General features: G+C 43.6%; 3 protein-coding genes across 4 annotated transcripts; 1 reads left to right on the top strand and 2 right to left on the bottom strand.

Annotated features, from left to right (window-relative positions):
- Positions 1-1,405: 1,405 nt before the first annotated feature.
- Positions 1,406-2,724, bottom strand: RPL36AL (ribosomal protein L36a like). Its single transcript, XM_032622955.1, has 2 exons — positions 2,600-2,724; positions 1,406-1,848 (listed from the first exon to the last, which is right to left on the bottom strand). The coding sequence occupies exon 2, from the start codon at positions 1,815-1,817 to the stop codon at positions 1,497-1,499; it is 321 nt and encodes a 106-aa protein (XP_032478846.1). The 5' UTR covers positions 1,818-1,848; positions 2,600-2,724; the 3' UTR covers positions 1,406-1,496.
- On the top strand, positions 1,913-5,352 carry MGAT2 (alpha-1,6-mannosyl-glycoprotein 2-beta-N-acetylglucosaminyltransferase). The gene has a single exon (XM_032622954.1). It carries the CDS (start codon positions 3,286-3,288, stop codon positions 4,624-4,626), a length of 1,341 nt encoding a protein of 446 aa, XP_032478845.1. The 5' UTR covers positions 1,913-3,285; the 3' UTR covers positions 4,627-5,352.
- Positions 5,353-5,462: 110 nt separating this feature from the next.
- Positions 5,463-14,618, bottom strand: DNAAF2 (dynein axonemal assembly factor 2). Of its 2 annotated transcripts, none has more exons than XM_032622952.1 (3): positions 10,365-14,618; positions 8,434-8,577; positions 5,463-7,637 (listed from the first exon to the last, which is right to left on the bottom strand). In XM_032622952.1, exons 1-3 carry the CDS (start codon positions 12,450-12,452, stop codon positions 7,134-7,136), a joined length of 2,736 nt encoding a protein of 911 aa, XP_032478843.1. In that variant the 5' UTR covers positions 12,453-14,618; the 3' UTR covers positions 5,463-7,133. The 2 variants fall into 2 exon arrangements, with proteins under 2 accessions (XP_032478843.1, XP_032478844.1); XM_032622953.1 differs by having other exon boundaries at positions 6,579-7,637; positions 10,564-10,697.
- Between the last annotated feature and the right edge of the window lie 163 nt (positions 14,619-14,781).

Below are 14,781 nucleotides of genomic sequence, written 5' to 3' on the forward strand. Positions count from 1 at the left end.
TGCTACGTTTACTAAGTTCTGTATTATATGAGGGTGGTTCTTTTTGTTTTAGTCACTTAATATGTTTAAGTTTTTTAATTAAAAAACTGATAGCAATATATCAGCCACAATATACCAGCTAAAGGATGATTAGGATTTGAACTAGAGCAGAGGATATGTAAAAGGAACCAACTTAAAAGAATCTTGGAAAATGGAAGCAGAACTGTTTCATTCTCCTCATTCCCACTGTCTCAAATCAGCCTCTCTCCTAGATCACTGCAACAGTGTCAGAACTAGCCTCTGGGAACAAAGGAGGGGAAAGAGTGTAAGTATCTGGAGAAAAATCCTCTCTGTGACCCTAGATCGGGGATTTCCAGCCCAGGCTTTATACTGCCTTCTAAAAGATAATTAACTTTTGCTCTTTAAAACTAAGAATTCTGTAATTAAGTATCTTAGGATTTTCTGAACTCATAAATTGGTGAGACATTGCCTGAAAATATTATAAAACTATATTAAAACATGGTTCTTTAAAAAGTGAAGTTTTGTGGCATAGTTAAAATTTAGTGCATATCTGATTTTTACATGTTCCTGTAGAAAGACAATTATTTCTTCATCAATAAATGTAGATATAAAAGTCTGTGTTGGGGGGCTTCCCTGGTGGCACAGTGGTTGAGTCCGCCTGCTGATGCAGGGGACACGGGTTCGTGCCCTGGTCCGGAAAGATCCCACATGCCGCGGAGCGGCTGGGCCCGTGAGCCATGGCCGCTGAGCCTTCGCGTCCGGAGCCTGTGCTCCACAACGGGAGAGGCCGCAACAGTGAGAGGCCCGCTTACCGCAAAAAAAAAAAAAAAAAGTCTGTGTTGGGAATAAGTGCCCACCATGTTATTCCTACACCCTAGCCCTTTGCATTCTTGCTCATCTACAAGCCATCCCCATTGTAAGCATCTTAGCCTAAAATTCATATACAAAAAGCAGGGTCTTTATTTTTGGCTGCATTGGGTCTTTGTTACTGCGCACGGCTTTCTCTAGTCGCGGTGAGTGGGAGCTACTCTTCCTTGCAGTGCACGGGCTTCTCATTGGATGGCTTCTCTTTTTGCGGAGCTCGGGCTCTAGGCGTGTGGGCTTCAGTAGTTGTGGCGCATGGGCTTAATTGCTCTGCAGCATGTGGGATCTTCCCGGACCAGGGCTTGAACCTGTGTCCCCTGCATCAGCAGGTGGATTCTTAACCACTGCGCCACCAGGGAAGCCCACCTTCTTTTTATATAAATATAAGATGCCAATTCTTGTGGAACTAAATTTAAATAATGAATTTGATAAGAGGATGAACCTTAGTTCACTTACAAATAATTTACCATTATTTCTTTAATTTACAGCCAAATTAGACATGTGATTTTACTTATATTTTAAAAAATACAAAAGATTTGAGTAAGAGTATCACTGTATTTATTCTCATACAGGCAATTTTCCTATAACTTCAACATTTTGCTCTCAAAAATAGAACAAAAGATTCCCAAAGCTTAGAACTGGATCACTTGGCCCTTTCTCTTCTTATCTCCTCCGAGTTCAAAATGCTTGCATCTCTTAATGGCCAGCATCCTCTTGGACCTGCAGTTGGGCTCAACACATTCAAGCCTCAGTACGATCTTCTTTGTGGTTTTAGCCTTCTTCCGGAAAATTGGCTTTGTTTGCCCACCATAGCCACTCTGCTTCCGATCATAGCGCCTCTTTCCCTGAGCATACAGGGAATCTTTGCCCTTCTTATACTGGGTCACTTTGTGAGGCTGATGCTTTCCACACTTCTTACAGAAAGTCCTTCGGGTTTTAGGTACATTGACCATCTTTGCAGTAGAGATGTCTTCACGATGAAAACTGTTGTAAAATATTTAAAATACGGCAGCAAACGTTAAACATTTTGAAAATTCGTGTTTTATAAATATTTATAGGAAGATAACATTACACAAGTCAGTAACGTATAATTGCACCAATTATTCTTTTTCTGTATGAGTAAACGCACATATACGTGCACAGCTTTTGGGAATCCTTAAATTATTGGAGCATTTATAGAATGAAACTCACTGAAAAACAGCAAGAGCAGCAACACAGGGACGCCCCGTACAGTTTCCCCCACAAAGTGGGTTCCTCTGGGGCTTAATTTACCGTGGCTGCCCAACAACTAAAGCGTAGTGGTGTGATACCTGATTTTCTTCGGCAGAGAAAGAAGGCCGAGGCTAGAGTTTATTTTCGCCTCTCCGCGCACCCTCTCCCTCCATGTTCTAGCTCCCGGGCATGCCCGACTCGGGGCGCGGTGTAGAGCCACCTCCACGGCCCGCCCCGTCCCTTCTCCGAGGACCGCATCAGCCTGGTTTCACTTTTCCCTCCGAAGCATCGTCATCCTTTCCTCAGCAGCCCTGAAGGCTGACGTGTCCCTAATGAGTGCCTCCCGGCCCAGCAGCCGCCATGCGAGAGCCCCTTTCCGGAAGGGAGAAGCCCGTTTTTGAAATCCACCAACCAAGGCGGCGGGCCTCGCCCTCCCTCTCCTACCAGGGCCCACACGGCCCAGCCCTGGATCCTGAGCACTGGGGACTCCAGCCGGAATCGCCACCGCCCCGCACCCGCTCACCTGGAAAACCCACGTCCACGCTCCGGCTTCGTCCTGCTCACGCCTCACAGGAAAGGAAGGAACGCCCCGGATGTAGGACCTGAGCCTGAGCGACCGCGCTGCGGCCCAATAGGCAGCGGGCGGCGACGGCCGTGCGTCTCCAGACTCGACCGGGAAGCGCCAACCGACGGCCCGAGGGGCGGGGCGGAGGGGTGTGGGTCCGGGGACCGCGGCGCTCGGCGGGCCGGTCGCTGGTTGTCAGGACAGTCGCCGCCGGAGTGGGGCGAGGTTACGTCCTTCGGTCTGGGACGTCCGGGGCCCCGTAAAGATGAGCGCACAGAAGACGCAGGGGCGCTGGAAGCGCAGGTAACGGAGCCGGGGTGCGGTGGGGCCGCGACAGGCTTCTTCCCGGACCCGTGCTGGATGGAGAGGACCGAAGCGACGCCGTGCTGCGGCTCCTAGCGGCGGGGCCGGTGCCCGAGCTGCAGCTGCCAGGCGACGATGTGTGGAGCCCGGGCGGCGCGGGGGAGCTGAGAGCCTTCGGGCCCCAGGACCCCCGGGGCCCGGGATGAGTTAGCGAGGACAGCCGCGGGGGCCAGTTCCGACTGCTGCAGGCCACGGCCGCCGCCCGCCCGCCCCTTCCGCGCCGGAGCCTCTAGCTCCTTTCCGCGCCCGTCTGCCTGCCTGCGCTCCTGGCGCCGGAGACCATGAGGTTCCGCATCTACAAGCGGAAGGTGCTGATCTTGACGCTCGTGGTGGCCGCTTGCGGCTTCGTCCTCTGGAGCAGCAATGGGCGACAAAGGAAGAACGAGGCCCTCGCCCCGCCGCTGCTGGACGCCGAGCCCGCGCGGGGTGCAGGCGCCCGGGCCGGGGACCATCCCGCCGTGTCCGTGGGCATCCGCCGGGGCTCCAACGAGTCGGCGGCTCCGCTAGTCGCGGCGGCCCCGCACCCCGAGGTGGACAACCTGACGCTGCGGTACCGGTCCTTAGTGTACCAGCTGAACTTTGACCAGACGGTGAGGAATGTAGGTAAGGCCGGCTCCTGGGCCCCCCGAGAGCTGGTGCTGGTGGTCCAGGTGCACAACCGGCCTGAATACCTCAAACTGCTGCTGGACTCACTTCGAAAAGCCCAGGGAATCGACAACGTCTTCGTTATCTTTAGCCATGACTTTTGGTCGACCGAGATCAATCAGCTGATTGCTGGAGTGGATTTCTGTCCGGTTCTGCAGGTGTTCTTTCCTTTTAGTATTCAGTTGTACCCCAACGAGTTTCCGGGCACTGACCCCAGAGATTGCCCCAGAGACGTGGAGAAGAATGCAGCTTTGCAGATGGGATGCATTAATGCTGAATATCCCGACTCCTTCGGCCATTATAGAGAGGCCAAATTCTCCCAAACCAAACACCACTGGTGGTGGAAGCTGCATTTTGTATGGGAGAGGATCAAAGTCCTTCGAGACTATGCTGGCCTCATACTTTTCCTAGAAGAGGATCACTACTTAGCCCCTGACTTTTACCATGTCTTCAAAAAGATGTGGCAATTAAAGCAGCAAGAGTGTCCTGAGTGTGATGTTCTCTCCCTGGGGACCTATACTGCCATTCGCAGTTTCTATGGCATTGCTGACAAGGTAGATGTGAAAACGTGGAAATCCACAGAGCACAATATGGGTCTGGCCTTGACCCGGGATGCCTATCAGAAGCTGATTGAGTGCACAGATACTTTCTGTACTTACGATGATTATAACTGGGACTGGACCCTTCAGTATTTGACTGTATCTTGCCTTCCAAAATTCTGGAAAGTGCTGGTTCCTCAAGTTCCTAGGATTTTTCATGCTGGAGACTGTGGTATGCACCACCAAAAAACCTGTAGACCATCCACCCAGAGTGCCCAAATTGAGTCACTCTTAAATAATAACAAACAGTACCTGTTTCCAGAAACTCTAACTATCAGTGAGAAGTTTATGGCAGCCCTTTCCCCACCTAGGAAAAATGGAGGGTGGGGAGATATTAGGGACCATGAACTCTGTAAAAGTTATAGAAGACTGCAGTAAAAAATCACAATTACAAAAGCAAAAGTAGTGACAGTCTTCTATTTTTGATATTTGTTCAAACAGAACATACAATTGAATAAAAGGGTTTAGGAACTGGTTTCTGCTTTAGTACAACAACAACAGAATTCTTGTAAAAGGTGTCCCAATATAGTAATCTTTTCCTTTTATGTCTGATTAAGATGTAAAACAAGTTTTCATTTTGAGAATTGGGTTTTAAAGCTCAATGTGTATCTGCTAAAGGTAATCATTATTGTTAATTGATAAGAAAGAAGAGAAATTTTATTTAAATTGCATCTATTAATCTTTTTATCCGGAACTTTGTACACTTTTCCACGTTCAAGACTTCTTTTGAGTACAGCAGAATTTATTTAAAATTGTCATATTAGTAAAAAGTATTACAATGAAATTGTTAAGAGTATTAATGGAACAAGCCCAGCTTCACTCTTGACACAGTTACTAGGAAGGGATTGCTTCACTGGTTTTATAACTCGAAAGTTATGTTAAACACAGTCAGAACAGAGTCATTTTCAGTATTAAAGATTCCTGTATTATTGTGTTAAGATTTGCCTGTGCTTTGGAACCTTCATAGAACACACTTTCTTTTGGAATGTATTTGATTGATAAGAAAGTTTAAACACTGTTTTCACCTCAATGTAGAAATACAGTGGTTTTGTTTTTTTTTTCTTTTAGTGCTGCCAAAATAAAACTCATTTTTGCATAAAAAGATTCCTGATCATTTTGCAGAATAAATTTTTACACCAAAATCCAGTAAAGACATTCTACAAGGTTTAAAGTTAGCATTACATATTATCTGTACATTGTATAACTGAGTTTGAAATAAAGAAAACCCAGCTCTTGACAGTGCATCCCTTTGGAAGAAACTGGCTTCCAAATTAGCCAGGCATAGATAATGAGCAATAAAAAGCTGCTATGTAAGTGAAGTACAGCCAGAAATGATACAAAGTTCAGTCCTGCCAAAGTGAAACATGTTCTAGTGCCAGCTTTATTTTAACAGAAATCATACTTTTTAAAAGGACAGACAGTAAATAATAGGAAGCAGGCTTAAAATTTATTCCATATTTAACATGAAAGTTTTCCTTAACAGTATATAATTGTATTCAATCATAAATATAGACTACTTTCTGTGTAGGTACTGCAATAGTCATTTCAATCTAAGAAAACTGTACCTAATGGACAGTCTCAAAACTATTATTCCATCAAATTAAGATTCCTATTATGGTTGAGAAATGTATATGGTCATCTACAATGGAGCAAATAGTTCTCTTGCTTTATGAGCTACCTTTATACTGCCCTCAGCCCTCTGGTTCCAGGTTTTACTGGGGTTATAAATGTAAATCAGAATGAACTGCTAGGCTTCGTACCAGTTTTTGGTGCTCTGACCTGACCTCCCTAGTTCAAAGGACTAAAGAAATTAGTTTCCAGGACTAAGGTAAGGCCAGAGGTTTGAATTAGTAGCTGTTTTTGGAACAGAAATAGATCAGCTCAAGGCCTTGGGGTCAGCGATTAGATCAACAAATATTTTCCTTTCTATATTGTCTTTCATGTTGTCCTAAAATTTTTTGTGAGGAAAAAAAAATCTGTTGGGATTTTCTCCTGGCCTCAAATAAAAATACTATTCCACAAAATTCATAACTTAGCCACTGTTGATAAATTATCTGCTGCCCTCTTTTAGGTGTTATAAAAGAAATTGATTAGAAAACACTAGCTCTTGTTGTTTTCATGTAATAATATAATGAAGACAATTTTCCTGTTGGAGCAAATTCTTAGGCAATTTGTCCTGTTCTAAAATTTGTAAATTAATTCTATAAAACCAAGGAATGTTTGAATAATTTCCAAAAAATTCTTTTAAAATTTTGAATTTTCAAGGTCATTAACAAATAACCTGTTATTTATATATATGTATACACACATATATATATACATGGTGACATATATGAGAAGAGTAAAATACACAGTTGAAGCAAAAATACTAAATTTCAGTGTATTTGTATTGTTTGGATCATTTAATATTGGTTAGTAAAGTTCTTTCAGAATCTCTATGACAAGCATAAGTACATCCTATTTAGTGAGACTTATAAATGCATAGTTTTGAGATTCTCCTCCCACCAACACATGCACTCTAGTGTGCTTCTAGTTAATTGCATTCTTTAGAAATACTCTGTGACAGACACAACTTTTAATGAGTATTTATTTTGAAATTTTATTAAAGTAATGGCAAACAAAAGCCAAAAACAACACAGAAGTAAATATAAATAGGTTGTATTAAAACTAAATGTTTAACTATTAGAAAAAATATACATCAGAGGAATCACAAAACTTATTTCCATAATTAAGGAAGCTTTGTATAAACTCTACATGCAAAAAAATAAATAGCTTCAGTTTCCCTATGAGAATAAAAATTGCAAACTTTATACTTTCTTGAATACCTTTGGTTTTAAGATAGTAAACAGAGTCTATTTTTAGTTAAATTCTAAGATGATACAGAATTAATCCAAGTCATAAAGCAAAGAATTCTGAAAACTGAATGAGCAATGAGTCACATGATCTTTAATAATCTGCACACGACCATCCTGCATATTGGTTTCCTTTATGTTGTCAAAACCAGGTGTATTGTGAACTTCAGTTTTGTTCAGTAATGAAGATAGGTGATCTCCATCTAATTCTTTCTCTTCAGTTATTACTGGTTCTTTTAAATTATCTTTTTCATCATTTGAGTGAACAGCACTTTTGTCTTTTATAAATTCAGGTTCCATTTTTGACTCAGGTTGCTGAGACTTTGCAGACGGCTTTTGAGAAACATCAAGGGCCCCTTGTTGCAAGCATGCAACTGAACCACAACTGTCTGTTTCTAGTACTTTGACTGCTACAGATGAATTGGAATCAGCTGAGGTAGTAGCATGCTGTAGACTTCCTTTTTCAGTTAGATGACTTCCTTCATTGGCTCGCTCTTCCTTCTCATGAAGCTGCTCAGAGTTACTACATTCTTGCAACTATGTCAGGAGAAACAGCAAATTAATAATTCTTTGAAACAAATAGAAAAGTAAATTGTACCCGCTGGAAACTTTTTTAAGTTGTGAAGGAGTAACCCAGTAGACTTACAGATAGGCCCTCTGGCTTCCCCCTCAAAGTCATTCTCCAAATGCTGCCAGTCATATTTTAATCATACAAACCTGGCATTGATTCTCTGATTAAATACTTTCATTGACCCTTCATCTCTTTCAGGATAAAATAATCCTGGCCTACAAACCTTTTAACATGGCCTATAAAACCCATTAGCAGTCATTCTTATAAGGGCATTCTTGAGTTTCTTGAATTTTCTTGTATTTCTGTGATTCTTTAGAGCCTCTTTCCCCTGAATTCACATTACAAGTCAATTGTCCTAGTTACTCATTTGTGTCCAATACTGAAGACTATAAAAATAACCAAACTTAAGTTCAACTAGAAAGAATGAACAAACTGGATGACATAGTTCCCATGGTTTGAGAGTCAAAAAAAAGCTGTTTGTCCTTGGACTAATACTCATAATTCCGAAATGTTAGTCTCTCTCCATTCCTCACTGAACAGTTATTTTGGGATTAAAGGAGATAACATAAATGAAAAGGAACTGCAGATGTTTAATAGTAAAATACATATAAAAAAGTCTTTATTCCTCTTAACATCACTCTTCCCAGCCATCATGTCCACTTAGTTTAAAGTTATGATATAAAGAAATCAAGAATTAAGTTATTTGTTAGGCTTCAACCTTGTCCCAAATCACGACTCTATAGAGCCCACCAAAATCCTTACCTTTGCATGTATTTCAATCTTACTATCGGTAACCTGAAGAACTTCAATTAATGGTGGGGTTAGGGGCATTGTCTGTTTGAATGGAGGGCTCAGGACCTCTTCAAGAAATTCATTAACGTTTTCTTCACTGACAAATAACCTTTCCTAAAATAAAAAGAGAAAAAAAAATTCTACCTTATTGGTCATACTTGACAGAGTTGTATCTAAAAACAGCTCATAAAAGTTCTCACACAGTTCAGAATTGCACTTTTAAAATGTTTATTTTAATGTTATTCCTATGCTATTTTGGCAAAAGAAAACTGAGTATTGTACAGAGCAATAAGAACAGCAAGAGTACATACATATATAGGAAAAGACCCTAGAAGACAAGTCTTAGTTCCTTTTCTAGGTCTCTATTAAATCTGAGGTATGTTTTCCCTCCAAGTAATCTTACTTACAAATTATCTTCCCTTTTTTTCCCCTCTATTTTGTAAGAATAACATCACCTCTAGAGTTATAAATGCAGTCCAAGCTAGAAAATGTAATTTAATTTTATAACACTTCCTAATGAGTCAGCAAAAGATACACAGACAGGATCTATTTAAATTTTGTGTGACCAGTTTGCCTTTTAGTTCTTGGCTAGGTAAGAAAATACATTCTTTAGTATTCTCTCAAATGCTTGTCCATATAGTTTTTTTTCCCACATTGTGATTTATTTTCACATTTATTAAAACAATTCCAGGAAAACGACTGCCCTTTCCTAACTTTCCCCTTCTGATGACATAAACAGATAGCCGATTTCATATTTTATATTCTCACAAAGTATTTTACCTAGCCCTGGCTATTTACTTTACCATTTTTGGAGGTTTTCAAATTAACCACTTCTCACAGAAGATACACCTCATAAAATAAAAATTTAACTTATTAGCAAATTTCTAGAAAAATACAGGAAGAAGTAAAACTTCCTGGCAGGTTAAAGCCAAGGCCCCAAACTTAATTTTTAATATATAATCTGTGCAACTAGTGTTGTGAATTTAACCCTTGAATATCTTAAAAGAGCTAAAAAAAATTTACATGTAACATTGATACAAACCTCAATCAAAAATACCAATTAATTGTTCACTTATGAGTTTAAAAAGTTCTATAGAATGTCAAACTTTTTTTTTTTCCAGTATTTGCCAATAGTACTGGAATATTGAATCTCAAGATCCTCAGTAATCTGAAAGGTATAGTAGCAACTACAAAATGATATCCTAGGTAAACCTGATAATGCACAGCCCCAGTTTTTGCCCAAAAGAGATGTAGCTGATGTGATGTTGGTACCAACAAAGGCTTATATTACACTTTGTTAAATGCCAGCCATTGTGCCAAGTACTAGCAGGGAACAGATTAAAACAGATGCAAAAAGAGGTAATTTCAATGTAATATAACGCCCACCAGAAGACAACCCCACCAATATCAGCGACTGAAATTAAGCAGTACCATATGGCCGAGAGGGCAAGGGATTTAGATTCACACCTGCGAGTTGGTTTTCCTACAAAAGAACTGTGTGGCACAGGCTGAGTTACTTTTGCTCTCCGGAAGTAAACGATTTACTTTCTAAGGTTGGAAAAAGCTATTTACCAACTTAAAATATGGCTACAATAGAATGCCTCTTAAACCTATTTGTGTCACAACCCCTTTGAGAATATGACTAAAGTTACAGCCCTTCTCAAGGGCAACTGTGAAGATTGGAAACCCATCCACCAGAGAGGATGCGTTAAGTTGTTTTTTGTTTTTTTTCAATATGCGTTTAAGTGTACTTAACATCTTTCATCAAGTGCATCAATTTCAAGTCATCAGAAGAGAAGTTATAATGGAAAATCCTTTGTTTAGGATAAACTGAGAGTGTGCCTGTGATAGCAAGTGGAACAGAATATTTCAAATATTAGGACTCTAGAAAGAACTGTTACCTCCAAAGAATCGTTGTTTAAACCATAATACCATTCTCTCCACTGTCCATGGCACTCTGGAGATTTGGCCAGTCCTATCACTGCATTGTTTGAAGAAATGCTAACCACTGGTTCTTTGGTATTCAACTTATTCTCTGGAGTAAATTGCAAAAAGAAGGAATAATAAACTAAGTCTTGGGTGGAGAAGGACAATTTGTACCAGAGGGGGGTCACTTCCCCTTGAAGACTTTGAGGCTGGATCCAAGGCACTTGAATGAGCAGAGTCAGGGATTCTTCATCCTGATTACACTGCAAAGGCGGGCACAGAGGTTCCCCGCGGTCGGTCCCGGGACCACTCATGGCTCGATCAGCTGGCTCCCTGCGGGTGCCTTCCCGGGCCTCCAGCGCCTCCACGCCGAGAGTTCGGCGCGCACTCACTTTTCCTGCAGAAGACCCCCTGTCAAGGTCCCCGGATGAAGTACTAGGAGCGCCTTCGCCACCGTCCCCAGGTGAGTTCCCAGCTCCGGAAGGCGGCTCCTCCCGGATGCCTGTTGTTGATCTCTCTTGCCCGCTGAAATCCCGCTCTTCGGGTGCTGAGACGTGCTCCCCCCCGGTGGCGTCCGGGGTGGTGATCCCGGCGTCGGCAGTCCAGCCTCGGCTGGGATCCGAGCCTCCGTCCGCCCCACCAACCCCCGCTGGGCCCACCTGCCCCTGGTGAGCGGAAGCGCATGGCGCGCAGTCAGTTCCGGGACGGTCGGCGGCCTCTTCCGGGGTCGCGGCGGGCTCCGGGTGCCTGGCGGTCAGCGCTACAGGTAGCGTGACCACCAGCTGCCGCCGGGCCTTGTTGAATTGCGCCTTGCCGCAGCTGTCATCCACCGGGTACGGGAGCGAGAGCCGCAGCCGGTAGTCGGGTTTCCTCGAGTCGAGGCACAGCAGCTTTCCCGTCACCTCCAGCGCCGCCTGCTCGGCCGAGCGCAGCAGCGGCAGCTCGATGGTGACCACGAGCTCCTGGGGCACAGTACTGGGGGCCGAGTCCCGACAGCAGCGGTAATCCTGGAGGTCCACGTGGTGGCGCTGCACCACGCTGTAGCTAGGCTCAGTGGGGGCGGGCTGCAGGACGGCCTCCGGATGGGAGGGCGCCTGGGGCCTGGGGATCGCAGCGCTCCCGGCGGCCTCCGGGTACCGATACGGGTAGGGGAAATCGGGGAGAGGGCTCTCCGGCTCCCCCTCGGGCCGGGCCGGGGAGCCCCCGGGCAGGGGCGTGCGTAGCACGGCGGCCTCCGGGGTCCCCTTGTACTTGACCTTCAGGATCTTGGCATTCCTGCGGTCCAACTTCACGCCGAACTGCTTCTCCACGGCCTCCAGGGCCGTGGCGTCCAGCATCTGGCGGAAGCGCTCATGGCGTCGGGCTAGCGCAAGAGCGTCTGGGTGGAAGACGACGTCGTAGACGGTGTAGCGGCTTCCGCGGCCCCCAGCGTACTCGCGGCCCGGCGCCAGGCTGTAGGGCAGAGACCACTGGCTGCCGGATGTCGCGGCCCTGGAGCCGGGCCGGCTGCTGGGCGCGCACACCAGCGCGTTGCTGCACACGTTCACGAAGCAGCGCCGGGTCCCATCCAGGCTGGTGCGCAACACGTGGCCCGGTTCCGGGTGCACGAACCGCACCTCCACTCCGCGCTCACGCTCCAGGGCCGTGATTTCCTCCTCGTAGCGCCGCCGGTTCTCGGGGTCCGTAAGCTCCTCGGCGTACTCGGAGAACATTCGCCGGAACTCCGGGTCCCGGAAGGCGGAGGTGAGCTGTTGGACCTCCTCTCCGCTCAGGTCCAAGTCTTCCAGCGGCGAAGAGGCTGCCGCCTTGGCCATGCTGCCCCTCGGCTCCTTGCCCAGGAGCCAAGGGAGATGAATCTGAGACCGAGTGGGAGGAACGCGTCGTAGAGTCGCTGGTCTGCGGAGAGTGAGGCGGCGGAGGTCTGTAACCGCCAGAGAATTGAGCCTCGGGCAGCGTGTGCTCGTTGCCATAGTGACACCACCAACAGCCGGGAGGAGGGGCAGGAATAGGGGTGACGGAAATATCAGAAATAGCCTTAGTTTCTTCAAACCAACATTATGCATTTTTTAGATTCCTGTGCCATGGTGCAGTTACCTCTGCAAAATAACCATCTGAATAATTGTCATAATTAACAGCATCATGTACGTTATCCATTGTTCACAACACTTCAAGGTAGGCCTAATCCCCGTTTCACAGATGAGAAGATAGGGCCTGAGAACTTACCTGACGAAAGTTACAAAGCTAATACATTCACAAGCTGTGATTCTAACAACTTTATATGCTTTATTCACTTCGCTAAACCAGCATTTCAGTCTCTTAGATATTTCACCAATTTGCCCTGTTTACAACTCTCATTTGGTGCAAGAGATATTATGGGCAGGCTATTCATAAATAGCCAATGATCAGGAAACCTGTGACTTCGTTAATAATAAAAATGCAAATATAAGATACTACATATCACCTATCAAAATGGAAAAGGCTTTTTTTAAAAACAATTACTGTATTTCCTTGGAGTGGTAGAATTATATTAATAAAACCTTTCTAGAGAGTAGTTTGGTAGCTGTATAAAAAGCCTTTAGAACGTGCATACCTTTTTTGATCCAGCAATTCCAACTTTGAGAGCATGCTCAAGAAACATGATTCTAAAAGTTTGGGAAAAAGCTAAGAATTCAACAGTGGGACTGGTTGAGCAGATTTTGGTACAGCCATGCAATGGGATTCTATGCAGCCATTCAAATAGATATTATAGAAGAATATTTATTGATTGGGGTAGCTATTAATTGGTAGTTGTTAAATCCAGTGATCATTTTTTCTGTTCTCATTTTGTTGAAACTCTCAGCAACATTTAACACAATGTTGGCATTACCTAAATGTCGAGACACCATCCAAGTTTCTCTCCTACCTCATCACATGCACTGGCACTTCCTGTGGTTTCCCCACACTGAGACCAAGTGTTGGCTTTTCTCATAGCAGAGAAATCTCAACCTACTCCCGTCTTGTGTGATCTACCTGGCCCTCAAGGCATAATGTCACATGACGGTGCCTCATACCCAGATTTCTGCAGTGTGGTCAGCCGTGCTTCAGCTGATTAAACACCAGGTCGGGGAGCACACCACCTCTCGGTTTCCCCAGAGTATTAGCCCTGGATAGCCTTGCAGTGCTGTTCCTCTGCTAGCCCATTTTTCAGACCGCTGCTTCCTTTTCATTTCCAGACAATGTCCACCTCCACCTGATTCTAGTTCCTGCCTTATTCTAATAATTATTGCCTGATTCTGGCAACTTATTGGCTCGTACATAGTTAACTGCTCTGCTTCATCTTACGTCACCTTGCTAACCCATAAACATACCCTATCATTTTAGGCGTTAAATGTGTTCCTAAAGAAAGCTTTCATATTTAGCTCTACGGTTCTTGTAACTGGACCAACAACCTTGCAGTTTCTATTTCACTTTCAAGGCCCAAATTGTAAATTTTCCCAAGTAATCAGTAGCTTTCGAAGTTAATGCCTTGATTTCACCTTTAGTCAAAATTTCCAGGCTATTCTTGAAATTAAAGCTCAATCTTGCTCTTCTAACATCAGACCTCTTCTAATACTCTGAAATTTTACATCCTTAAACCACATCTCAAATTGCCACTTCATCCTTAACCAGAATTCACTTATCACAACATTCAGATTAAATTTCTTGAGGAATTTTCTTTCGGTGCCATTTTAATTTTTTTATCAGTATCTCTTCCCCAAAAAGCTTTGAAAGAAATATCTTCTATTCCAGGCTTTCTGTAATATTAAGATTATTCATACATTTGAAATACTCTTTGTACGTTTAACAACTTCCTGTCATTCAGATTCATTTCTGGGCCATCACCATAGTCCCCCCCCATAAACTAATAGATAAGGGCATGGTGTTGAGTTGTTATACCCAAAATAGCAAAAGTCTGCTTCAAAGTGAATATTATTCCTTTTAAATGTAAAAACTATGGGGACAGTGTGTTTTTAAATTTTCAGTGCCAAAAGGTAATTATGTAATGAATATCATAGTAATATCCTGAAACAAAGATTTTCACTATCATTAGAATAGATTCTGTGACTTGAAATTTAAACAATTTGCAATTCTTGAATATACTATTAAGACTTATGGTGAACATTAGCGTGTAACTCGTACAGAAATAATGAAACTTAAATTTTTAAACACAAATGTATACTTGGATTATATATTTTTACACATTTTCATATTTTTCCTAAAAGATTATGCAGAGAATATTTTTCCTATAAAACTCTATAAAGTATACTATCATGTTTATTTTATTTTATTTATTTAAAAAAATATTTACTTATTTATTTGGCTGTGCCAGGTATTAGTTGCAGCATGTGGGATCTTCGTTACCGCATGCAGGAT

This window comes from Phocoena sinus, chromosome 2, assembly GCF_008692025.1.
Source record: "Phocoena sinus isolate mPhoSin1 chromosome 2, mPhoSin1.pri, whole genome shotgun sequence".
Classification (NCBI taxonomy): domain Eukaryota; kingdom Metazoa; phylum Chordata; class Mammalia; order Artiodactyla; family Phocoenidae; genus Phocoena; species Phocoena sinus.